General features: G+C 41.5%; 4 protein-coding genes across 12 annotated transcripts in view; 2 read left to right on the plus strand and 2 right to left on the minus strand.

The window, feature by feature from the left end:
- Positions 1-9485, plus strand: LOC128877919 (nuclear receptor-binding protein homolog). Of its 5 annotated transcripts, none has more exons than XM_054125575.1 (12): positions 1-137; positions 570-1057; positions 1967-2053; positions 2558-2782; positions 2896-3026; positions 3118-3212; positions 5160-5243; positions 5429-5716; positions 5909-6068; positions 6135-6321; positions 6415-6534; positions 6643-7855. In XM_054125575.1, the coding sequence occupies exons 2-12, from the start codon at positions 929-931 to the stop codon at positions 6943-6945; spliced, it is 1809 nt and encodes a 602-aa protein (XP_053981550.1). In that variant the 5' UTR covers positions 1-137; positions 570-928; the 3' UTR covers positions 6946-7855. The 5 variants fall into 5 exon arrangements, with proteins under 5 accessions (XP_053981550.1, XP_053981551.1, XP_053981553.1 ...); XM_054125576.1 differs by lacking the exon at positions 1-137 and adding an exon at positions 162-345; XM_054125578.1 differs by lacking the exons at positions 1-137; positions 6643-7855 and adding an exon at positions 8547-9485 and having other exon boundaries at positions 370-1057.
- LOC128877913 (uncharacterized) overlaps positions 8512-26330 on the minus strand; it is a 26781-nt gene continuing 8962 nt past the window's right edge. Inside the window, exons 7-22 of one of the 2 annotated variants that reach the window (XM_054125559.1) lie at positions 16745-16809; positions 16444-16609; positions 16211-16347; positions 15925-16132; positions 15703-15864; positions 14843-15124; positions 14511-14759; positions 14271-14446; positions 14052-14201; positions 13696-13978; positions 13374-13583; positions 13171-13315; positions 11413-11635; positions 10733-10862; positions 10539-10659; positions 8512-10237 (exon numbers count right to left, since the gene is read on the minus strand). In XM_054125559.1, coding sequence (XP_053981534.1) covers positions 9525-10237; positions 10539-10659; positions 10733-10862; positions 11413-11635; positions 13171-13315; positions 13374-13583; positions 13696-13978; positions 14052-14201; positions 14271-14446; positions 14511-14759; positions 14843-15124; positions 15703-15864; positions 15925-16132; positions 16211-16347; positions 16444-16609; positions 16745-16809 — 3420 coding nt within the window. In that variant the 3' untranslated portion in view covers positions 8512-9524. Of the gene's footprint in view, positions 10238-10505; positions 10660-10732; positions 10863-11412; positions 11636-13170; positions 13316-13373; positions 13584-13695; positions 13979-14051; positions 14202-14270; positions 14447-14510; positions 14760-14842; positions 15125-15702; positions 15865-15924; positions 16133-16210; positions 16348-16443; positions 16610-16744; positions 16810-26330 lie in introns of both variants that reach the window. The other variant, XM_054125560.1, reaches the window with a different exon arrangement.
- LOC128877928 (uncharacterized) lies at positions 16912-19355 on the minus strand. Its single transcript, XM_054125599.1, has 2 exons — positions 19004-19355; positions 16912-18306 (listed from the first exon to the last, which is right to left on the minus strand). The coding sequence occupies exons 1-2, from the start codon at positions 19057-19059 to the stop codon at positions 17979-17981; spliced, it is 384 nt and encodes a 127-aa protein (XP_053981574.1). The 5' UTR covers positions 19060-19355; the 3' UTR covers positions 16912-17978.
- LOC128877927 (electron transfer flavoprotein beta subunit lysine methyltransferase-like) overlaps positions 18313-26330 on the plus strand; it is a 14287-nt gene continuing 6269 nt past the window's right edge. Inside the window, exons 1-2 of one of the 4 annotated variants that reach the window (XM_054125598.1) lie at positions 18313-19063; positions 22838-23207. In XM_054125598.1, coding sequence (XP_053981573.1) covers positions 22904-23207 — 304 coding nt within the window. In that variant the 5' untranslated portion in view covers positions 18313-19063; positions 22838-22903. Of the gene's footprint in view, positions 19064-22590; positions 23208-26330 lie in introns of all 4 variants that reach the window. The other 3 variants (XM_054125597.1, XM_054125595.1, XM_054125596.1) reach the window with 3 other exon arrangements.

Consider the following 26330-nt stretch of genomic DNA (forward strand, 5'->3'; position numbering starts at 1 on the left):
ATTCTAACCCGTTTCTGGTAGTTCATATTGCGTATGTAGCAGTGGTGCCAGATAGAGATAATTCGCATTTTTTGAGCATGTGCGTCGAAAATGACACCAGTGAAGTACCTTGATCGAGTGAAGATTGGTGTCGTAAGGTACCCCGCCTGTTTACGAAATAGTTTTTTGGTAAATGAGTAAAGGAGAAAGATTGATGTAAATATTAAACGAGAATTAGTCAAAATAATAATTTTATGGAGAGTACCAACGTTTTGTTCGTTAAGGAAATTTTAAATATCTAGAAAATCTACGCAAATCGTAGGGCATGAACTACATCGTGACACAAGAAAACGTGCGCGTCGTTAGGTATGTTGACAGCCATCAGGGACGTATGCGTCTCGTTTTTCCGTTAAGCTTGACGTAGTTTCGCGTGTCGTCGACAGGTGGCATTTCGTTCGGTCCGAAAAGGGTGCGGTGCACGGTGATCGCCATACTGGGCGAACGTGACCGAAGACAGAGCGAAAATGAATACCAAAGTGTGTGTCACATCGAACCTATTTCGCTCATAACAGTGGTTTTTATTTTGACAGTGTGACCAACGAGTAACTCGCGCGATGTCCGGTACACCGGCCAAGCCCTGAGGGAAACCGAAAAGCGTGGATCCGTGCGCGTGACCGCGTAAGATCAGAAATATCGCAGCTCGGGTTTCTCGCGACTCGGGTTGTCGCTGCATGTGTCACTGTGAGTGCTGCTGCTGCTGGTTGCCAGATCGCACTCGACTCCTACGTCGGCTGGTTGTTACTGTTCGTCGTTGACGAAGTTTGCGTGCGTCTATTCGTCGACGGAATATGCAATATTGAGGAAAGAACTCCATCGAAGAATTACCACCAATGAGTTTGGCCGCGTTACGCTCTGTTCGGTGCTGCTCCTTCAACTAATCGCGTGTGTGATGCCCGGGAGTCGCTCCAGCACGGACCCAGAGCACAAGTCACCGCGGGAAAGTGGTGAAGATTCCGAGGATGAGAGTGAAATCCTGGAGGAGAGCCCCTGCGGGCGGTGGCTCAAACGCCGGGAAGAGGTACACATGTTTCTTCTTTTTACTTTGTTGTTTTTTTTTTTTTTTTTTAACGCGCTTACGATATTTGTTTATATCTCTCATCTGTCTACTCGTTTCAACTTCATACGTCACGGTTTGTACAGCTCCTGAGTTGGTAGACGTATACATACTCTGTATACGTCGCAACCACTGTCGGGTTGCTCTTGCAAAAGGGACAACGATGCAGATATTTTTTCTCTCTGCGACAAATACTTTGGTAGACATCTGAATGCGTGTGTTTACAGTCTGTCCCGCAGAGAATAAAGGCTTAAATGTTGGTGTCAGGATGAATATGGTTTTTTATAATCACCATTTTTATGTTTGAGAAAATGGAATTTTATTGTAACATTCATTGGTATCGAAAGTTGGAGGAAGAAATCTGAGATAGCATTCGTCCTAATTTGGTTTCAATTATTTAAAATGGATAAATACAATGACAAGATCTATTTCTGTTCATTAACATATTTAACTGTTAAATCAAATTTTCATGTAAACATTAAGCTCTTTTGAATATGCAGTATCTGTAGATTGATCTCCAACAACTTCTTGGCACTAAGCTTCAACCAGCGGCGATCTCTTTCATATTTCATCCTAAAAATAAATTGGCATAGTTGGATCATCGGGTACTTACATTAACACAAGACTGTTTTGTTCTAACATGTCCCTTGTAGTTGCAAAACGTATAATATCGTTAGAAATACAAGGTGGACTAATGTTTAGTCTACAATGCTTGATGTAAATTTTTATATATTAAATACTCGTTTATTTTAGAGTTAGAGCATTAACATTTGTGTTGTGAACAATGTGCAAGACTAGTAGCACCAAAGTTAAAGTAAAAAGAAAAAAAAACGTTTGTGTACTTGTTGTTCAATAACTATTATTTTATGTTAGGTATATGTAGGTTCCAAGTCCACGTTAGCCGAAGGCTCTACCTTTGGAGCAGCCAGAGGCAGTGAAAACGAAGTCACTGAAATGGAGGTATGTCTATTTAAAGAAAAATAGGCTATCTCTTCTATTTTGTGCATCTTGTTCCATGTTAAAACGTTTAATCGGAAGATATATAAATTTAGAGGGGTATATTGTATTTGTCATTTGAGCGTAGTACATTGCCACAAGTACACGTAATGATAATACCTACTCCGAATTATTTCCCCTCCTTAAATTCCTTTCAAGGTCACATTGATGTAATGGCAAATAGGCATGAAATTGTTTGAGTTGTGCTTCGAGTAACTTTAAAATGGAATGATTGCAGTAATATATTCTGTTACGCCATAAATAGATTTCTAAAATGTATTAATAGATTGTTTTGTATAGCTTTTGTACATTGTAAATAAACGTTAATGTATATATTATGCTTGTAAATTATAGTTACAAACAAACTAACTATTTGAGTCTTTTGTTGGCGATGTGAATTATTTAAATGATTTGTTACCTATGTGCTAACAGAGTAAAACATTTTTACATATGATATTTGCCGTTTAGGTGGAACAACGCGATGTACCAGGAATCGATTGCGCCTACTTGGCGATGGATACAGAAGAAGGAGTTGAAGTTGTTTGGAATGAGGTGCAATTTTCAGAAAGGAAAAACTTCAAAGCGCAAGAAGAAAAAATACAACTTGTATTTGAGAATCTTACACAATTAGAACACCCCAATATTGTAAAATTTCATAGGTATTGGACGGATACTCACAATGATAAACCTCGAGTGAGTCATCAAACAGATTATGCTTTCAGTTTTAGACTCTCTCTCTCTCTCTCTTTCTCTCTCTCTCGAATATTACTTATGTTACTTATAATGGTTTTTATATCTTTCATCAGGTTATATTTATAACTGAGTACATGTCCTCTGGGTCATTGAAACAGTTCCTAAAACGAACAAAGCGTAATGTGAAAAAATTACCTTTGCAAGCATGGAAACGTTGGTGTACCCAAATATTATCCGCGCTAAGGTAAGATGGTTTTTAGTATTAATTGAATTATAGTGGTTTCATACCTTCAAATTATACGATGTGTGCATTAACGTATTTAAATATATTTCAGTTATTTGCATTCCTGTTCACCTCCTATTATTCATGGAAATCTCACTTGTGACACTATATTTATACAACATAATGGACTTGTAAAAATTGGCTCGGGTAAGTACTTTTGTGACAAAACATAAACTAATTTTCATTCTGCGGAGGATATTCGATATCTAACAGAGTACAATCTTTATGTACGTGTACTTTATATACTAAAACGCTCTGTTAATAAGTATCGATAGATAGCTGTTCATAGGTATCAAAGAGAGCAATTTATCCCTAAATGATATTATTTAGCATACATTAGAATAGGAGTTTGCAAGGCGCTTCCCTTTTTTTTATTCACAGGACTATGAGAGGCTAATAGTTTTGTTTCTCATAATTTTCACGGAAGAAAAGTAAAAAAAATAATCACAATATAGGATTATTAATCAACCAACCAGTGAAGTTGAAATAACAACTGTGACCTAACTGATATTTATTTTGTTCTTACACGGGGTATAAGCAAAGTACGTATATTGCTATTACTGTGATTGCCTCTTCGGCCCTTGTTACGATAAGCCAATCAACAGTAATAAATAACTTTTATACAATTACAAAATTAATCTCTGTCTGGCAGATAATGTAACGTGTATTGTATAATATCAAACTCGATGGATAAGCAATACTTTGATAAGAATGCTCTATTATCAAAGATTATGATGCGTGAAAGAAGGTGTGATTCGGTTATATAATATCTTACAAAGAAAGTTTTATTCCATCCTATAGCGTATTTTTTTCTATGCGAGATAATGTTAATCGTGTCTTACAATGAAATCGATGAGATGATAAACGAATACCATTTCTACTGGATATCCCTGATAGCTCTACTGGAAATTCAGTGTGCTCGTAGAACTCCCTGTTAATTGAATCAATTGGTTCATTACTGTTCATACGATCATTATTACTGCGATTACATTTGCTCTACAGTTTTCTTTCATACGTGTCCATTAGTAACACAAATCTGTTAGAAAGATTGTGTGTAAACTGCTTCTACATATTAGGAGTAACTTGAGTCCTCGTTTTTAATTGTAGCAGATAGGCTAATCTAGATAATGAAAAAAACACAGCAAAGTCTTCGAAGAGAGGGGAAGTACAATCGTACTTTCGTCTATCCAGAGGATAAATCAAGCGACATCGACGTTCTTCGGGTTGGTGTAAATTGTGAAAAGATGATGAATTTGAGGAATATACATTTGGCAGATAATCGACGACTATTGCCAACTAAGTAATTTAGTCGTAATGAGGTAAACACTCCCATTTATGTATGTATATGTACATATATATATCTACCCACATCTTAATTATCGGTAATAATATCGCTTAATAATCGGTTTAATACCATTGGTGCCATTACATTGCACTATCCATTCCTCGAAATTAATGGATTACGATTTCTAGAGAAAGGGCTAAGCGTCTACATGTCTCTTGGCCCTTTTAACGCATTTTCGTCGTATTATAATCTTTGTTTTTGTACCCTTGATTTCCAATAAAAAGAACTCCTTGAATTGCGTTCTCCTCGCTAAAAATTTCACTATGCTCCATGAAAGTGCCTCTTTGAAATGTGAACACGGTCCAGCATAAATATGTAAGTTATCTTAGTAAAACAATTATTTGTATTTCGTGTAATATATTTTTTTTTAATTGTTTTATCCCTGTCCAGAGGCACTTTCGTATCTATATATGTATGTGTAAAAATAATTAACCGTACGAGGGCTCAAGTTACTCTTAGGATAAATTTTCAGTTACAACGCAATTTTTCTAGAGGTTTATTAATTTACTTATTACGGCAGAGGTGGCGGGTATTCGAACGGAAGGACATTGAATCGCTGGTAACCATTTTTTTCTTACATTTCTCTATTAGGTAGTATAATGTACAATTCACAGAATTCCTGCTACCTCGTACAGAAAGTTTTATAACGCATTGCTTGTCGAATACTTTCATATATCACTTTTGTGTACGCATACACGTGGAGCAACAGCTCGTAAACGTAATAATGTTCGTTTCTTTCCTAATTACAGTGGCTCCCGATGCAATTCACCATCATGTTAAAACTTGTAGAGCGAACATGAAGAATATGCACTTTGTAGCACCCGAATACGGAAGTAAGCGAATCGTTATAAAGTGTCAGTTTATTTTGACGTATGAAATTGTTATATTGCTTTGCATGAAAGTGTTCGAAATTAAAACGTCAGTTGTACTCTATTTATTAAAAAGGAATAATTAGTATTCCTCGTTTAACTTTATCGTAATTTACCGAGATATACTTGTCTCTCTTTTTTTTTTTTAGATTCTGTAACCCCAGCCATTGATATTTATTCGTTCGGAATGTGCGCTCTGGAAATGGCAGCGCTAGAAATTCAAGGAAACGGGGATAGCGGCACGATCGTGACCGAAGAGAACGTTAAAAAGACGATAGAGTCTTTGGACGATGCCCAACAAAAAGATTTTATTCGGAAATGTCTTCACGTAGATCCACTTAGTAGACCTAGCGCAAGGGAGCTCCTTTTTCATCCTGTTTTATTCGAAGTTCATTCGTTGAAGCTGCTCGCAGCTCATGCATTGGTTAATTCAGCCAGTAAGTTAAACAATGCTTCTCTTATCTTATCTTCTTTCGCTATTTCGCGACACAATGTATTCCATTTGCCAGATACGGCAGTTCTATACTTTTTTTCAACAATACTAGATAACTTGGCGATTGTCACGGTAATAATAACGGGTTAAGAAAAGGTCCTTCGTAAGTGTGCTAATAATTTCTTTGCTTTCGCAGCGAATATTTCAGAAACAATAACGGACGAGGTATTGCAAAGGCTATACGGGCCTGACACGGTGGTAGCCGAAATAAAGTATCAAGGTCGACCGACGCAACAGATTCGTTTAAGCGAGATCCCTGTTACAGAGAAGTTAGAAAAGTTTGTCGAGGATGTAAAGTGAGTAGAAACAAACGATAATGATTCTGGTTCGTTAATGATACCGATAATATTTTCTGTCGACAGATACGGTATATACCCCCTGACAGCATTTATGGCGAAACTACCACCACCTGCTCGACCCAGGGCGATATCGCCCGAGGTGACCGAGTCGGTGAAGTCGGTCACGCCCGAGCCGGTGGACGTGGAGTCTCGAAGAGTAGTTAATATGATGTGTAACGTAAAGCCTAGAGAAGAAAGTTGTGAATTACTTGTGAGTGATGCAGAGCACATGCTAAAAAAGTTTAACCGTAAGAACACCATCGAAATCGTTCTCGTCTCCTTACGTTTGATATATATTTTATAGATGACAATATTGTTACGAATGGACGATAAAATGAACAGGCAATTGACGTGTCCTGTGAGCCAAATAGACACTTCAATGCTTCTCGCGCAGGAACTTGTACATTTTGGGTTCATTAACGAGGTAATTATTCTCATTGATTATATCCGTTAGAAATCGGTGCACGATACATAAACGCGTGCTGCCTTTGTTCACGAGCAACATTTTTAAGGGAGCTACAATTTTTTGTAGAACGATCGTGATAAGATAGGAAATTTAATCGAAGAGGCATTAAGGAGTTGCTTTAACAAGCAATTGGTGACACCAGGAATGGTATCATTAACTAATCTTCCCACCCAAACTACTTTACTGCTGCCTGGTCCAGAATTTCCATGCTTGCAACACTTTGATAATTCTATGTATAACGCGACAACATCCAATAGTGATAGTGTAACTAACCCGCTGCCAAAAACCTCAGGTCTACCCGTGTCGAGTAACACGAGCAAAAGTCACGACGAAGCTGAACCACCGACGAATACTGAAAGCGGTAGTTAACCATCCAGGATATCTGGTAACTCAGTTCACTGTGCCACTTTGCACGCTCTATGTATAGACTGGCTATGTATTTTTATATTTAAGTAAACAGGAAGGAAGAATGGAATTAAATAATTTAAAAAACAAAAAAAAATGAAATAAGAAGGGCGCCGTGGCTAAACCACTAGGTTAAACGCTGACGCAGTATAATCGAATATTGATTTTTTTTTTTATCGAGATCATAATATTTTGTTTACAAACCGTTTGACGTATCGACGTCAAATTCCATGTATTCGATGATCAACTGTTAATTATTATTATTATTATTATTATTATTATATTATTATTATTATTATTATTAAATCGTAAGGTAGTTTCAGAAGCTAGGGTTTACATTAGGTAATTTTAACTCGAAAGTAAAGGACGTGCTCTACGATTTTAGTTGACCTGTACAACCTAACGAGAATGTCGATTACCAATACGCAAGAAGCATGGAAACTACGTCTAGTTATTACGAATCACGTTTGATCGTTGCCACCCGTTATTAGGCTGAGATAAAAAAAAGGGCATTTTACTAGTGAATGTTTAAGTTTTCGCGAAATCTTGGATAAATTATTTGAAGCAATAATCGAAATAAATTACCTTCTGTCGCAAAGTGACGAAATGTATCATAGAAATTTATTTTGTATATACAAATTGACAGATTAAATGAAAGATCAAGAAGAGGAAGGAACGATTTAATTTTTAAGGTACAGAATTAGTTTGATCGTACAGCAATGTGAAAACAAATGAATACGAGAAAGACAGACTATATAAAAACCCGCACTTATTTCTGCTTGAATACTCAATATGTTGTAATTCATTCTGAATCATTATTCGAATTACCGTATGTTTTTTGTTCACGTGATTGAAATAAAAGAAGAGACCAGGTTTCGTTTCTTTTGTTTTATAAAGTAGTGATCAGTTGCAGCCACGGCCCTCCTATACTTCGGTATTATTGATGTGATTAAACCAAGATTAAATCTCGATAAAATTAGCTGAAATCCTTGTAAATAATTTATATTTTTAAGAAAATCTGTTGACACAGAAAACTAGTCATATAGGTATATTCGAGTGCTAACAAACTAACACCGACCTTATTATGTCTTTTGCATTTATAACACGTGCTTGGCCAAGAAATACTGCTCCAATTTCATACCTCGGTAAAATAAATTTCAGTGACGCATTTCACTAAGCAAACGACTAACCATACTAGCGGTAAAAACTATTACCAACAACATAAACTTCGATCTTAAGTATGTAAGTAGATTATCAAACTAAATTGAATGTATAGCTTTATAATTCAAATTATAAATCGTGAAAAAAAAGTGCGACGACTGAATCGTGGATATTATGAAAGGGCTGTACGATGACAGTGATAAATAAATACTATAACTCGGAAATTCCACTGCCTGAAATTTGTTTTTGTTCATTGAAACTATTGCTCCTGTCTTCCTGATCGGTTTCGATTTCTGCTCCTGCGCGCTTCGTGTGTCAACTTGTATGGAAGTAGGGTGTAATACGAGTCTAAACGAAAAAAAAACGGCGTATTCTATAAAAAATTTATTTGTGTGACTTTATAGCAGAAGGAGAAATACGTGGTGTCCTCGATACAAAACACTTTTACGGATGGAGCGTAATGAAAAACTCCTTACGTCCTTACAAAGGGTCTTCTTATAATCGATGTTTTAGAACAATTGATGTGATCGACGAGAGAGTGTATACGTATTTGTAAACAAAGAGAAATTGTACATCATTCAAGTTGTATAGCTTAACACACCGCAAGCGTAATGTAACACTCTTACGATGCTAGGTCTTCGTTACGTGATAAAATATAACGTTGAACATTATAAACGATGACGATAATAATAACATTTTTTAAAAAGTACTGACGTTTGTTTATTTCTTCTAATGCACGCGACGATACGAATACCCTGTGTTTACACAGAGAACTCTGGGGGTAGTCTGCTACTTTCGACTAAATATTGCAGGTGGTCAAATAATTTGTGTACACAAGAAGGAATAGTAACATCGAAGAAAAAGTTATTATACACATAATTTTTTATATGTAGTACGACGATGTATATTTTCTGCGTATTTACTAAAAATTAGCTAGATTTATCCCCTTGTAGAAGATATCTGAGTGGAAAGGGTTAAATAAAGAAATCTTACAGAATCGTTAACAGAAGTCAAAACTTACCAGACTACCCCCTTTGGAAATCAATCATCAAAATACAATCATTCGCAACATTAACGGCGCGCACACACGGAATAACAGTGATACGAAAGATAAAAATAATAAAAGATTTTTCTACTCTTTTTATTTAAGAAATGTAATATCTACGGTAATATCTAGAACATGTCAATTAGTGGAAAAAAAAAATTCAATTAAATAAGAAGCATAGGAAAATCTTGTACTACTGTTTTTATCTTTCATATCCCCTTTACTTGTATCGTACGTGCGTCGATGATTTTGCGACTTACTGTATTTCGTACTCGTTCCAAGGATCACGTTACTCAATCGAATCATCGTACGTTACAAACGGTACATTCGGTGGTACTCAAGTACCGTCCATAGAGTGCTTCCGGTTCAGCAAATAGTCAAGGTCGTGAGAGATACGATCGAGCATGCCACTCGTGGTAGCCTCGCAATTCGTAATGATGATCTCGGGCGCTTTCTCCTCTCCATCTGGTTGCTTCCGTTCGGTGGTGTTGGCTATGTCGGGGATGACGTTCACGTGTTCCCTTATCAGTTCCGTCGTGGACAACAGCTCGACGTCGCTCTTCACGGCCAAGGTCACATCCGGCATTCCAGTCAAGCGCGACTCCACGTCCGCGCTGCACAAAACCTTCGCCGCGGTTTCAACCGTGGGATTGTGTGGCACGAAGACCTGCGGTCCTGGCGGCTCCCGATATTTGCCAAACTCGCGAAAAGTGCAGCACTCGGAGCTGCTGTAAGATTCGGTCGGACAGTGGGATGCTCGCGTTGGGAACACGGCATCGAACGGGATGGCGTCTTGGTACTTTCGCGGGCTGGTGCTGTAATTTTCGAGGTTTATATCGTCGGAGTGATCGACACGTATCTCTGGCAAGAATCTGCCGACGACTGGGACGGAGGGCTTCGAATACGAGGACGACGACTCGTTGACGAATTCGCGCATGTCTATACTACCGGCTGCGATTCCTCGAGCTTCCAGATAAGAGTCCCCGATGCTCAGCGAGGACGGAGGAGGTGCAGCGTCGTTCTCCACTTCTGCGCCGTTCTTCGAGCACACTGGGCATATAGCGAGATGAATTGTCTTTTCGTTCCAACTATTTCTTTCAAGTTTTCACGACCTGAATGTTTGCAATCGGGTGCGCTCGAGTATTCCGACCGTAAGTCGTATTCTTTTCGAAGCGTGTCGACATGTTTGCTAAAAGCTTTATTCAAACACTAACAGCCATTATTCAAAAACTAACTGGAGTTTCAAAAGGGCACTGGCTATACCCAGAAGTCTCGAGTGACATCGATTGTAAAGATTCAGTTGTGATTCGCAACGTACTATTCGACTTTGTAGCTTTCCTTTATGAGATACCTTTGATTGGTTCGGACGTTATCTCTTCTTCCGTGTCGTGTTTCCACTTCAGTTTCCTTAGGATCAGATCTAGGATTGCCAAGTCGCTGTTCACAATGTAGACCATTATTATAACGAATCCCTGTATTTACAAAGACCATCGATAAAGATGTAGAATTATCGTTCATTGGCGGTAGCAATAGGTGCATGCTTACCAAGACAGAGGAGAGAGAAGCAAACACATAGTGAAAGATAATAGAGGTGGAGTTTATGTAGAAGATGGAGGAAGCTTCCATCGCGACGACGCCGCATATAACAATGGCAGCACGATGTAACATTCGTAGTCTGAACAGAAGAAAGCTCCTTATTTATTACATTATACAGGGTGTCCGAAAAATGTTGTAACACCTTGGAATAGGTGGTTCGGGAGGTGATTTGACACAACTTTTTCCTTTACAAAAATGTCGGATGGGGCTTTGTTAAGGAGATATTAAGAGAAAACCCTGACCAATCAGAGCGCGCGTATACCGTTGGAGCGGCCGCGGTAGCGAAGGCTACATGCTAAGCTGCTGCGTCAATGTCCTTCGATGCACGTCGAGTCACTTGTTCGCGTACGAGCGTGGCCGCTTACCGGTGTAGCCTTCGCTACCACGACCCGCTTCAACGGTATCCGTGCGCTCTGATTGGTCCGGGTTTTCTGTTAATATCTCCTCAACGAAGCCTCGGACAATATTTTCGCTACGGAAAAAGTTGTTTCAAATCACCTTCCGAACCACCCATTTCAAGGTGTTACAACATTTTTTGGAACACCCTGTATAAGTAGAAACGAATATTTGACCGACGCATACACTTAGGAGGCTACGAAATATGAGCCTGTCTTCGACGTGAGCTGTACCTTGCGTCTATCACCTCTTTTTTCATAACGTTCTCTTCGACTAGAGCGTGAGCTTTGTGTAGAATTCCAAAGTACAGCAACGCGAACACAAGAAACATCATGGTAGCGCAAGTCACGAATATGTTATAGACTCCACTTCCGAGAATCAGCCACCATGATTCGTGTCTCCACCCGGTGCTCTTGTGGGTGAGTTCCGTGGTCAGTACGGCCAAGATAGGGACTCCTGAACGAGACGAAAATATGTTTAACGAAAAACTTTACTCTTCTTTCAAAACATACAGGGTGTTAATAAAAATGCGGGATATTTTTTCAGGATCAAGTCTTTATACCAGTACGAGTCGAAAAGTCCTTTACAATTTTGCAATCTGAGGCTTTGTTGTTGAGATATAAGCGGTTGAAATTTACAGTCGCGATCGCACATGGACGGCACTCACACGCGAGAAAGACGCACCGACGCACACTCACAGTCAACTGCGAATCAGCTGGTCGGCGGAATGACGCTAGTGAGTGTATATCGGTGCGTCTTTCTCGTGTGTGAGTGCCGTCCATGTGCGACCGCGTCGGAAGTTACAACTGTAAATTTCAATCACTTATACCTCAACAACGAAACCTCGGATTGCAAAATGGTAAAGAACTTTTCGATTCGTACAGGTATGTAGACTTGATCCTGAAAAAATGTCTCACACATTTGTTAACATCCTGTATAAATCAGAGACTATGCGAGTAATCTCTACATAGTATAAAATAAAGTCCCTGGTAGGCGTCTGTTTTTGTTCGGACTAATCTCCGGGACCACTTGATGAATTTTGATGCGGTTTTCTCTCTTTTATAGAGTTTATCTTGAGAAAGGGACCCGACCAGCGCTCATTTTAGCGAAGTAATCGACGAAAAAACAGCTGTGCGAATAAAAAGAAATTCAAATTTGCCGCGGGAAATAGGTGTCGCCGCCTAGCGGTGAATAACCGAACTAATTTCGGAGTATGGTCAGCACCTCTATCGGGAGAACGCTCAAGTTTGTCCTCGAATAGTTCCCCTGTCAATGGTAGATGGAGCCATTTGTTTTTTTTTAATTAAAAAATTAAGAGTACAGGGTTAAAAAATGATTCTCATTCATATTTTCATATTGCAATGATCGTCCACCTATTTGTTTTTAAATATATAAAAAAAAAAACTACAAATACCTCTGTTGCCCTCTACCGGAGGAATGCCCAAGTTTGTCACCGATTAGTTTTGATTGTTCACTGCTAGATGGCAATGCAGGTATTCCTCAGTTTTCTTTTATATATCCAAAAACAAATAGGTGAACAACTATTGTAATATTAAAATATGAATGAGGATCATTTTTTAACTCTGTACTCTTAATTTTTTAATAAAAAAAAAAAAAAAAAAAAAAAAAACATGGCTTCATCTATCATTGACAGGGAAACTATTCGAGGACAAACTTGAGCGTTCTCCCGATAGAGGCGCTGACCATACTCCGAAATTAGTTCGGTTGTTCACCGCTAGGCGGCGACACCTATTTTCCGCGGCAAATTTGAATTTCTTTTTATTCGCACAGCTGTCTTTTCGTCAATTACTTCGCTAAAATTGATGCTGGTCGGATCCCTTTCTCAAGATAAGCTCTATAAAAGAGTGAAAACCGTATCAAAATCCGTCAAGTGATCCCGGAAATCAGTCCGAACAAAAACATATTATTTGTATTTTCATCCGATTGAATGGAAGAAAATTGGAAAAGTAGTCGACAGTCCCGATACACACCAGTAATGACTGCAATGACAGTAGGCTGGAAGTTCGGTCGGACTTGTGTCAGGCCAGCGTAGATAATCAATGCTTCCGATATCGGCGCGGACAAACCAACGAGGAGGAACGCCTCCAAGGCTACCGCCACGATCGCGTACGAACTCTGAAACGGAACGACCGTTGCAACGTTTCAGTAAACTTTTACGCAGCGTTTCAATTACCTCGGGTAGATTGCTGTGCACGGCGTAGATGAAGACAGCCATTGCCCCTACCATAGCAGCGCAACATTGAAGCTTCAGGAAGTTCAGCCAGCTTCGATTCTTCCACCAGAAGGTTCCAAGGACCAAAGAGGACAGGAGGCACTGCATCAAGCAGCTACCGCATCCAAATACGACGATGAACGTAGTTTGTTCTTTTTTTGCCAGTATTACCTGAAGAACGTACAGTAGAACGAGTATGATAAACGTGAATATGATAAATGTGACATTACACGCTCGCGTATCCGATTTGCGGTCTTAGCCTAAATATTTTGCCCGAGCTTACTCTGAGTGCGCGGGCCGTTAGGAAAACAGCGAAGGTCCCAGTATTGGGGCACAAACAATGAGTCGCGGCGTCCCCTGGTAATATATTGGTGATGCAGCTGTTCAAGTCCCAAGCGCCTGCGTTGCCCATGAAGCCACAGGACACCTTCCAGGAGCTGGATTGATTCTGCACGTGTTTCACGTGCAGGTCTACCCATATTTTATTGTGTTTGTCGAGATTGAAGGCAGGCACTGCTACCGTGATGACGCGTGAATTGATGCGGAACTCGAGGTCCGTGCCATCGCTATAAAACCAAAGCAGTTGCGTGAGAGAACTGGGACAGAAGCGACGAGTGTTCGGGTATTCGCATCACTCACTCGAGTTCCTTGACACAGGCTCTTGGAAAGAAGCTGGAGATGTTCTTGTAGACGATCACGATCCCGTTGAGGGTGCTGTTCGACTTCCCTCCGTGGTGTCGTTTCTTCCACAATCGTATGGTCACTTTGTCCTCGTACCAGCTTGGATACCTACGAACCAGCGTTGGTCAAAATGTAATCCGTTATTATAACCGTCGAGTCTTTTATCGCGATAATTACATGGAATCTTCTACAGGTATTTGAAGGGAATGCGTGATGCTGTCGCCGTTATGCTGTTGCAGTTCCTGGACGTCCACTACCAGCGAAGACAAAGACAGATGCTTGTAAGGCTGTGTCGTTATCTTCGACCAGTGCGTTAAGCTCCGTTGCGTAATTTGAAGTAGCACCACCAACACCTGGAGAATATAAATAGATGATTCATTCTTGTCTGAGAATTTATCGGGGCTTTGCCGGTCTTACCTGTTGACTCAATATCGACTTTTCGTCGGTCAGTATTCGATTGATAATGCGTATCAGAGGCTCCATCGAAGCGTGCAGGTCGGGTATGTCGACTTTTTGCTGATAACGTTCGATCATCGCCAATATATTTAGAATGTGATCACCTTCGCCAGGATAAAGAGGAAGCCCGCGTGATCGTAGGATCTCCCAAAAAGAAAAGATCGTCTGAGAGCCGGTTGTGTTCTGATAGCCCAGTGTCAAGCTTTTAAACTGAAATAGGAGAAACAGACGTGGTAAATAACAATTAAACGAGTCTAGACGAGTCTAGACGTTCAATGGTCTTCGATAAACACCTTATTGTAAGGCGAAGTCAGGGGCTCGTAAAAGCACGAAGAGAAGTCAGGTGTCTGCCATTCCGGGGTAGTCGCGTCTTTCATCGAGCACAGTCTGGATACCTTGTTGCCTACGAAGTATTTAGGACACTCCAACAAAGCCTCGGACCCGGGCGCAGTGTCTGGCCAATACAAACCCCACGATTCGCCTTTAACGCAAATCGGTATCATGTTTCGATTCACGATTTCCACGCGCACGGACATGGAGTTGTACGCCACGTTGCACGTGTAGATCGCGGATTTCTGGAATCACAGACACGACAATGACGGACGACTTGACGGTCATTCAACGTCAAGTAGTTTGCTTCTCGATCAGGGATTCTGATGAGATTCAGTTACGTTATACAGAAATATAAATATACATATTATAATCTCATATCTATATATACATAATATACATCTACATATTATAATACATATTATAATATTATAATATGATTCAGTTACGTTATACAGAAATATAAATATACATATTGTAATCTCATATCTATATATACATAATATACATCTACATATTATAATACATATTACAAATATAATATTATAATATGTATTATTATATCAGAGTATATATTATTAGGTTGTCTCAGAAGTTTCTTCCATTTTATTAATAAGTAATACATACACAATATTTTATGTCCAATGTTACATTATACAATTGCATACAATTCATTTTGCTTCATTACTGTTACAACGTTAACATCCAAGAAATTAGGTTGTCTATTTATATAAACACTGGCACACAAAATAATTGAGTGCAAGTCACGGAAGAAACTTTCGGGACAACCTAATACAATCTCTTGCGATCAACGTGTAATTACCTGCGCGTTTGTAATCTTTAATATACTCCCAGCAGGGTAAAGATCCTCCCACACTTCACTGCCAGGTTCCAGCTTCAGCAAAGCTCCGTTCTTCGTCCAGCCAAACCCTATTCCTATATCGGGCATGTTAGGTGTCGTGCAGGTCAACTGTATATCGCCTCCCTAAAAGAAGGAAAAACTTAGAGGAGCGGTTGGTAAAAATATCGCGTATCAAATGTTTACCTTCTCAATGGTAGCGCTCATCGGCATCACTTTCACGTTCGGCTCGTCCCTCACGTCGACGTAAATACTTTTACATTGCTGTACGCCCCAATAGACTACTTGGCAAGTGTATTGACCCGCGTCGAGCAAGGTCGCCCTTTCGATTACCAAAAGAGACATGTATAGGTCCGTGGCGGCGTCGTTAGGGAAGTGTCTGTACGAGATCTCTCTAAACGATGGAAATCGTATGCTGATCAGTAACTATGACAACTCTACGATGACTCTTTAACTCTTACTCTTTGCTTACCTGATAGATTTGCTTATGTTCACCGGAACGTTGTCCTTGTACCAGGTGAAATTTATGCTGTCGCTTCCATGTATTTGGCAGCCCACCATTAACCGATCGCCTAGATGAACTTTGTTCACGTTCAGGAGGACCAGGTTCTGAAGGAGTGACAAGCGTTAGCGAGGAAACGAGATATATAGCAGGGAGAAGATGAGTCCTCGATTAAGGAGAAAGAACACGACGAAAGCGTGTACCTGTAATTTGAGTGCTGGTTTCTGTTGAAACGTAAAGTGGGTCGACTCGAGGGAGATCTCGTTTAGTCGTCGATGCTGCACCAGCTTGTTGAGGGACTCCCGAATCTTATCTCCGTCCTCGGAATTCCCCAGGAAGTGGAAAGTGATCTCCGAGCGTGACGGGGACCTATGTAATCGAGCGAGCGAGCGAATAACGACGAGCGTTTTTGTTCCTTTGTTTATGTCGACGTCTTAGAACTCGTATTTTATTCTTCTACGTTAAGCGTAACCGAGGCCATTATCGTTTAATGTACCTACTCACTTCACTTTCAGGATTCCCAAATCCTCCACGGACGAGATATTAGAATTCTTCAAGTACTTTGCCAGCTGCAACGAGATTAGAATAATTGAGAGGACGGAGGAAAATGTTTCGGGACTCGGGACGTTGATGGAAGGGAACAGGGGATATACAATAAAAAAAATCGTCTTTTTTAACACGTGTATATATTTTTATAAAATAATCATCGAGATACAACAATATCAAATATTTCTTTTACATTCAACAATTACAAAACAATTGGTTCTCCGCGCCTTTCAAAGTTCAATGACTGCATTGTAATTGTTTCCCATACGTTTCGTACCTGTACATTACACATACGCGCATAGGTACTTGTAACGACGATACGGTTGGGTTTCTCTTTGAAAGCATTCCGTTCGTGTCGCCTGTTTCCTTAAAAAAAAGTGACGAACCCGATGACTGTACGCGACCTTTTCGCGTAGTTTCTCAATTGTGTGTTTCAGTTTATAAATTATACATCCTTAAACGGTGTTTATCTAAACACATTGCCAACCGATCGGGCTGATCCAACCCCGCGCCACGCCATAAGCGTGTTTACAATCAAAGGAATATAGCACAATTAGTTAAAATTGCCACGCTATTAATCTCCATATCGCAGGAGTTACAGAAGTTTAAATCCATTCACGTTATCGCGTAAAGGTTTCAAAAAGTGTGTAGTCGGCATAATACAAATTTAAAAACTCGTTACTTTCAACGCAGACAGTCGATAAGTTAATCGCTCTTATCGATTCACGTATGCGTTGTTCTATGGACGGGGTCCATAGACGGGGGATTGTTTAGTTCACGGACGGAACGTACATTAGAAATTCGTTCCATTTATCGGTTACTAAAAAGACAATCGAGTGTAAGTACGTGGAATCCTCGAAGCGAAGCAATTCTTCGATGCCAAAAGGTTCTCCATCTACAACCTCAAACGATTAACGAGGTAAGATATATCGGTCGCGACCGAACACCACACGGAAAGCGTTTCTCCGTTATCTCGAGAGAGCTAATCATCGTTCGTTATCGCGTGCGCTCTCTGAACGATCCATTAATTTGCGAACTTGTGACCAGAAAATCGATCGGAAACTTCCTCCCCTCTTCCATCGATCGTTCAACGGTCCTTCGTTTCGTAGAGTCAGAGCCTCATCGAAATAATCGCTCGACTGCACCCAGTCGATAATCTATTCGTTCCTGAAGAAGCCGAAGCGATCGTAATTCACTCTGGCGGATCGAGAAAGTATGGATCGTCGTTGGATATGAGCACGCAGGACAGATCCCCGCTTCCTGGACACAGATGGTCCCGTATCCTCTCTCTGGACACCCGGAACACCTTGATCCCGGTCTCGCGACAGTATGCCTCCAGTAGGATCATCTGCAGATGACTGGCGGAGTCCATTTCGGTGTCGAATGGCACGAGGCAGACGGTACCTTGACTGTTGTCGCATTCCTTGGATGCCAGAGCACGCAACGTCGGCAGCATGCCACAGGTTATCGTACCTCTGGGACACCTGGATTCCTTCTGTTCGGGCCACGACATCGATCCACTGGAAACCAATCGAAATCAATGATCAAGAATTCTTTTACGACGGTACACGTTTCGCGGAATTTCGATAGGATAGACGGCGAGCAAATATCGGTGAAATTCTTATCTCGATTACGATTAAAAGATAAACGTCGAGTTGTGGTATCGATTCAAGTTTACTACCCACGTTTCGCGGAAAATAGAAACGGTCCAAGCGTTAGTGTCAACGGTTTACCGACTGAGACTGTTTAGACGTACAATTGAATCAAAATTGTTTTTATGCCAATATTCATGTAATAATTTACGATTCGTGTAACGATTGGAGTGTACTATGCTATCTCGGTAATAGATAAGAAATTATTGCATGTCATGGTAAAAAAAGACGATCGATAGTCGGCCGGTGAAGAGTTAAATTTAATTAATAATTTGCGAAAATTTGGAAATAAACGTCAACGGTGTTTACGCGTTAGCATCGGTTCATTTTTGTTCGAAAAATATTCTGCCTGTCTCTCGCGAGCAGCCATTAATTTATCGCAATTATCCGATTACTCGAACGAGTGAGAATGTCCTACGAGATACCACGTCCATCGAGAATCGATTCCACGAAAAGCTCTCGACGAAATAGCGGCTCTGTCTTAAACGCGTTGGAATTCCTAGCGAAAGCAAAGTCACGTGTCGCGGAATGGCGAAAACGCGTGCCAAATTGTGACCGTTCTTACCTGTCGGTCATCGTGGCAGAAGCGTAAGACTGATGAAGGCTCTGGCAACGCGTCATCTCCGTAAGTATTTGTTCCTGTTTGTTCTTCGAGCTGCTCCCGGTCGTACCTCTTTTGCACACTTCACTGAACGTGGGAATTTTCTCGGCTCTTATTGCCAGTTTATCACAAATATTAACGTTCACGTTCCGTCGGCGATCCACTGATTCACTGAACGGTTTTGGCTTGTCGCGTGTCGATAGGAGAGTCGCACAGGTTAGTCTCGATCACTATGATGCAAGCTTGCGCAACAACCGAGAGATTTTTACAAGTAGGCTTCTATCCGAAATGGTATATTGCGCGAACCACGGACGCACCTACCGCGGCGGCGTTCGAGCAACGAATGAGCCTGTCGGGCGGCACGCGACGCTTATATCGGCTCTTCCCCCACCACCGCCTCCCATCCTATATATCCACGGGTATTCCAGATAAACTGTAGCGAGTCTCTGTACACAGAACGGAGCTTTTTATCGACGGCGAAAGCTTTACCGAGAAACGATGTAACGCGAAGGTCGCAAGCTTCGCGGTAATTCTTACCGCACTATACCTTACTATAGAAAGACTATCGCCAAGTATTATTCTACATGGTAACGGAATCGGAAAGGGGAGAAATACAGGGTGTCCCAAAAATGTTGGAGGTCCTTGAAAAGGGTGGTTCCGGAAGTGATGTGAAACAACTTTTTCCTTAGCGAAATTGTTGTTCGAGGCTTCGTTGAGGAGATATTAACGGAAAACATTGACCAATCAGAGCGCGCGGATACCGTTAGCGCGGCCGTGGTAGCGAAGGCTACGAGCTAAGCGGCCGCGTCCAATGTCCTTCGATGCAGGTCGAGTCGCTTGTTCGCGTACAAGCGCGGCCGCTTAGTACATAGCCTTCGCTACCACGGCCGCTCCAACGGTATCCGCGCGCTCTGATTGGTCAGTGTTTTCCTTTAATATCTCCTCAACGAAGCCTCGGACAACATTTTCGCTAAGGAAAAAGTTGTTTCAAATCACCTCCCGAACCACCTCTTTCAAGGACCTCCAACATTTCTGGGACACCCTGTACATACAATGTAGTTGGATGTCGTTCGAAAGAATTTAAGAAAATAATAGAGAGAGAGAGAGAGAGAGAGAGCGACTTTGAAATTATGTGACGCGGCAATGAAAATAAATTTTATAGGCGTCCGTCGAAAACGGTCAAAATATTCGAGGGTTTCCTGGACGGTGCATGACGCGTAACGAGCGTTCCATTACGCAACGAGTTAACTTTCCAACATGTCGGAGTTAAAATAGAATCGTTATGGACACGGCTCTTGTTATGCGCGACCGATTTAATTATAACCAACGCGTCGTCCTTTATGGAGTATGTCGATTTAAAAAAGGACCGTAAGGGAGGGGATCGTATCAGCCGTGATGTACTGCGTACCGAGACCAAAGCAGATGCGAAATATCGACTTTCCGTAATCCCTCTCCCCCCCCGTAGCGTATCGTGATTCCCAGGTAGATTTCCACCTGGGGTGGCAACTCGAACCTGTCCAATTGCAAGGCTGATGAAACCGAAGAGACGAGACATCGGTGTTTGCATCATAGTTCGGTACACATTCCGTATATCTGACACGGGCACGTGCTATCGATCGAACTTGGCACGATAGGAGCTTCCCTGTACGGTGAAATGGATACGAAACCTGTTGTTTACCGAGCAAAACACGTTTCGCCCTATCGATTATCAACGATGCGTAGTAAGGCACCACCCCTGCTGCATCTTGGCCCTTTTTTACGCGAAGAAGGTAGACGATAGTTTGGAGTCGTTCTTGGAACCTATGAATAGTATTAGTTTGTCTGGAAAGTCTATGCCGATTTTTGGTAGGTGGTACGCGTCTGTTTATAATGAAATGGTTGAAAACAATTAACATGGGTGCGTCCCTTAAAAGGTGAAAAGGTCGTGGAACAAAATGGTACTTATATAATTCAATAAATATATATCAAAATTCAAATGTGCCTTTGAATTTGTCTTAAAAATTGCCACGAACTTTCTGGACAGCCCAATGCTACCGAATTTACCACGTTCACACGTACGTTGTTATTTCTACTTCTTCTAACGAAATCTAACGAGTCCGTTCGACGTGGTTGAATTCGAAGCGCGAATACGAGCCTCGATCGGTCAGACACCTTGAGCCACGGTTACCAGCGAATGGGAATCGGGAATCCCCGGGGTCCTTAGGCAAGAAGAAATCGGAGATTGGCGCGCAGCCTCGAAATCGTAGCGCGAAAAAGACGATTCTCGGTAATGGACCGTCTAAAAATACCAGAGAAACCCCGTACGGTTCATCGCGAAGACGATGCCCCGAGCAGTCCTCGGAATCTTGTTAAAATGTCACGTACACGTGTCAGATTTCTTAGAAAAATGTCGCGAGCTCGTTTATTGGTAAATTTAATTTATCGCTTGTTCTATACGCCCTTCGTCGCTTTTACAATTCTCGAAATCGAGAATTCTTCGTAAACGAGTAGGGTAGCTCCATAGTTTACGCTAATTTCCGATCGATCGATCAACCCTTTTCACTCGCATATTTCCTCTGAGGAGACATCGTATGTTCGGCAAATTTTGTTAGCGATTACACGAGATAAATTTACGCGAGCAGTTATTCAGAGGTTTTTCTTTTTTTTTTCTTTTTATAAATCATTATATTTTATAGTTATAAATAATGTGGTTGTTTATAATTGCTACACTGTATTAATTTCATGATGGGCTATGCCCGTATATATCGAAATAAATAAATAATAAAGCCATGGATTCAACTTTTACACCTAATATATATACATAATCGTATCGGATCGTTTGTTTGTTTTCAAACAATGAACCTTTATCGCGGCTGGGATGCCATCGATCAAACTCTATTAATAACCATATGTTCTTATTAACGCTAAGTCTCGCTTCGTTCAGTCGCGAAATTGATAACTTAATTTCCCAAATCTTGGAATATTAGAGAAGATACATCAAATCCGCCAACGTTTCCTGGTAGACCTCCTCGTTCCATTCGTCCCACGATAATCCCTACGTTTATCCTCGAATCGATTAATTTCTGCGCCGTGAAAAAAAAGTCGCCTGAGAAACTTTCGTGTTTTTTTTTTTTTCGATAAAATGTACGATAAAGAGTTACTTTCCCAGAACGATAGCGCGACCGACAATCTTAAGGGTAGATAAAGATGAATTCCAATCTGTTCCTCTCGTTCGATAAGATTACTCCGTTATCGTTGTCTTTGTCTTGGCGCGTGCGATTTTTTAGGCGCCGTACGCCTCGATTGCAACAATCGCACCACGAATTGCACCATGTTATCCATCGATCGAACATCGCTGTGTCGCGAAATCCTCAACATTTGGCAAGGACAACTTCTCGCGTATCTTTATCGGCCTACGATTGCCGATTGTAATTTATATAAATACATCCCGAGTGCGTTGTTTAATCTGTAAATTGAATTCGGTGAAATTTTCGAACGTTCGACGCTTTACTTTTCAGCCGTGTTGTATTCATTTTTAAAAGCACCTTGGACGTTTCTCGGTACAATTGCAGGTACGCTTCGAGACAAGTCTTTCCTCGTGCAGATTCGATTCCCGTTGTCCCGTATCGTTCAACCGATTATCCGCGAGACGTTCTATATTTAGAATAATTTCTGGAACCGGTCTTCCTGAGGAATACCATTTTTCCAAGCGGCATGCTCGCGAGAGCGTCGCGTTTACGCCGATACCGGGAATGTGGCGTCATGACGGAGGCGTGGAAACGCGTCACGGGCGATCTATACGAGCCAGCCGTCGAACAGGTCCTACGTCTCGAGCCCAGGACGGTGGAAGCGATCCTGAACGGCACAGAGATCACCAGGGACCACATGACACCAGAGATCAAGCTGTTCCTCCTGACGCCTAATTGCGCGTTGTATCGCGCACCGTTTCGAGATGTCTCGGAGAAGAACGAGACCGCGAGGAACGTCTTCAGCGACCCCTTCTGGTCCATTTATTGGCCGGGTGGACAGGCCTTGGCGAGGTTCGTCCTGGACGAAGGGCAGAAACTCTTCTCGACGTCGAGGAAAGACGGGGGAAGGATCTTGGACGTGGGGGCAGGATGCGGAGCGGTCGCCATTGCTGCGAAACTGATGGGAGCTAGGAAGGTCGTCGCCAACGATATCGATAAAGGTGCGTGAAAGCTGTCTTTAGATCTCAAGATTGCTGTCTTTAGATAAGTGAAATAAAAAATTTGGGGAATAATTACGGTTTTCGTTCAGCTTCATTCGTCGGCGAACGAAGCGATCGTTCGAACAAATTTTTGTTACGACAGGGAAATTCCCAAGTATTTTGAAACAGAAACGCTCGAGATAATCGATACGCGTAAATTAAGTTGGCGATTCGCGGTGTAAACAAGCTTTTATTGATGTTTACATCGGTAGTTAGAATCTCCTCGTGAACGCGATCACTTTTACTTTAGGAACAGAACGAATTGCTGTGTATTACGAGGAATCGAAGAGAATCGATAAATTGGAAAGCGCGAGAGGTTTCCGCGATTTCGAATGTCTATAGCGAAGAGCGAAGGAAAAGCGATATTGTTATATGCACATTTGAACCGGGTCCAATCGTGATTATCGTTGGGGATTGTTGGCCACGCAGCCAGACACTCGGTGCAGCGACGCAATTGTGAAACGCGTGACGAACCGCGCTGTCTCTTGTGATAGAAGAGTCGCGGAACTTCCCTGTGATAACTCGATACAGCGACGCGTTTCGACTAATTGGAGCCCAACTACTTCGAAAGATCCCCGTCTTTTTTTAAATCCTTTCACGAAATGCAAACGTTCTCGTCATACAGAATTAACAGACACGCAGGATTAATTTCTGCACCTGTATTCATCCAATTAGTATTCTCTAAATGTTCAAATATTTGGGCACTCAAACATGGAAAATTACAGTTCCATCAAAAGTTAATATGGAGGATCCTGTTGGTATATGCAACAGTTAAATATTGGATTTAGCATGAACGGGGCATACGCAGTCGAGAACACATTTGAAACGAGTATATGAATTTTTGTATTCAGCGAACTTCACTTGTCCTTCGTCTCGCAAGTGTTGTCATCTTGATATGTACGAGCAAAAGGTTATAATAAGTTCTAATTAATTATCGGAAATTACATTGGGTCTGTGTGTACAGTCGTTCCACCCCACTAACATTCCTAATAACAACAGATCCAAAGTAGCATCACGGTAGAATCGTCCCTGGGTGGACAGTTGAACCAAGTTGAACAGGAAAACGGGGAAGAACCGGTCCCGTCGCGTTCGTACCCGATAAAACAAAACTGTCCTGGTGGGAATGCCAAGCCGCGAAGTAAGAAGAAACAAACTTTCAAGCAGAATTGACGTCACGCGTTGGGTGTAGAGGAACTTGTGTACCCAGATTACAGGATTCCCCGAACGACCGATTAATCCGGTCACGTGTTCACGTGTTGTATCCCTTAACGCTCTCCATCGCGTATCTCCACCTGAGATGCAAACTGTACCAGAAAATAATTCCTCCGGAATAATAATTAGGATAAACGGTCTACATCCTTTGACCGATGTTACAACACTGTTACGAAGACAGTATTAACTTCCTTTTTATCGTTTTCGCCAGCAATTATTTGAGGACGTTATAAGTAACTCTAGCGAAACGATGACAAGAGGAACTCGTAATCGACTTCGGTATGACGAGCATAACCGAAGGTAGCTTGTAGATCTGCACGTGAGGAATGTCAGGCACACACAAAGCTGCCTTTTGTGGCGTTACGCCATCGTTGCGGCGACGACACTTTTCTGTCACGTTTTCAAAGATCAACGTTATTTTTGATTTCGTCGCAGCAAACGGTCGAATAAAAAATCCCAGTCCATAACTCGTTGCACGTTCCATTCGTAATGAAAAATTCGTTTCTATGGGGAAAGAATTCGCGAAAATACCCTTCGCGGCGTCGCTGTAACCCCTTAATCGACTTCATTGATTGGAATTCGAAGGAATTCCACGTACCGTGGATAACGACACGTGTGCTTACCTCTTGCTTCGTTATCGAACGGAACACGGAAAACGTAAATTCAAACGAGAGAGGAATGTAGTAAACAATGTCATCGGGAAATTTAATTCATTCTTCGGTGCCTCGACGACGCGTCAATTGAAACTTTTGTACAATGAATCACGAAATATCCTTTTAACGTCATTTCGACAAATCGTCGAAAGCATAACGTGGAACGGGCGCCTTGGGACCGTCCTTGACTCCTTTATCCACGAAATCTCGTTCCGATGACCTACTGGGGGGGTAGGCTACTCTTCTAGTCCCATACGATCGATTCCAGGACGGAAACTTTCTTCCAGGAAAGTTTTCGTAACTTTCGGGTATGCTTAGGTTTGGATTTATTGTATTGGTTGGTAACAATGATACTTTTACTTTCTCCTCTGGTTAAATATCGAAGCGTGGGAGCATCTTTTGTCTTTTGTTGCTATCCTTTTTGTTGGTGTCTTTTGTTGATTTGTGGATTTTTACACTAAAACAGTTAAGGGATTTGATCGAATCGTTTACTTTCTTTAGGGAAATGACCTCATAGAGTCGTTATTTTAACATCTCCCGTGAATTGATCATCTACCTTAGGGATTTCATCAAATCTCTATTTTTATCATTTTCCTGCGACAACCCTGTTACTCCTGTGTGTACCAATAATTTCCTGGCTCGCTGTGAACGGTCGATACGAAAGTCCTGCGATCTCGTTGGAGGGAAATAACCGTGGTTGCGGGATACCTCGATGCTCGAATATTTCTTGGCGATGGTCAGGACAGGTTTGAGTCGCTGCATCGGGGCGTTCCCCTTCTCGGTGGTAACCGAAGCGATTGCACCGTCGGTTCGAAGAAAGTGGAGAATGTGGGTCATACGAGCCGTGGTTTTCCCCGTTTCACAGGAAGACGCGAGCGAGAACTTCTCGGCGAGAAGGGTCCGGTTGCTCGTGCGTCAGTGAAAGGTTGCCCGTTTCTGGATACCACGCTCGCTGCATTCCAAAACGATCTAGCGTCGCGATCTCTGACGCAGTGACGCTAACGATACGATACTAGCAATGCTGTAATACAATGTCGGTAAAAGGCTTTCGACTTGTAAATTACTGTAAACAACGAGGAAAAACACGAGGAAATTCGATGCTTTCAAACACGAAAAGAATGCAAATCTGCACCATGACTTCACTGTCAAAGGTATGGAATCCCTAGGTATTGAAGCACGATAAATTTTGGATGTTCCTATTCTGATCAGTAAGGATACA

This window comes from Hylaeus volcanicus, chromosome 6 (genome assembly GCF_026283585.1).
Source record: "Hylaeus volcanicus isolate JK05 chromosome 6, UHH_iyHylVolc1.0_haploid, whole genome shotgun sequence".
Taxonomy (NCBI): Eukaryota; Metazoa; Arthropoda; class Insecta; order Hymenoptera; family Colletidae; genus Hylaeus; species Hylaeus volcanicus.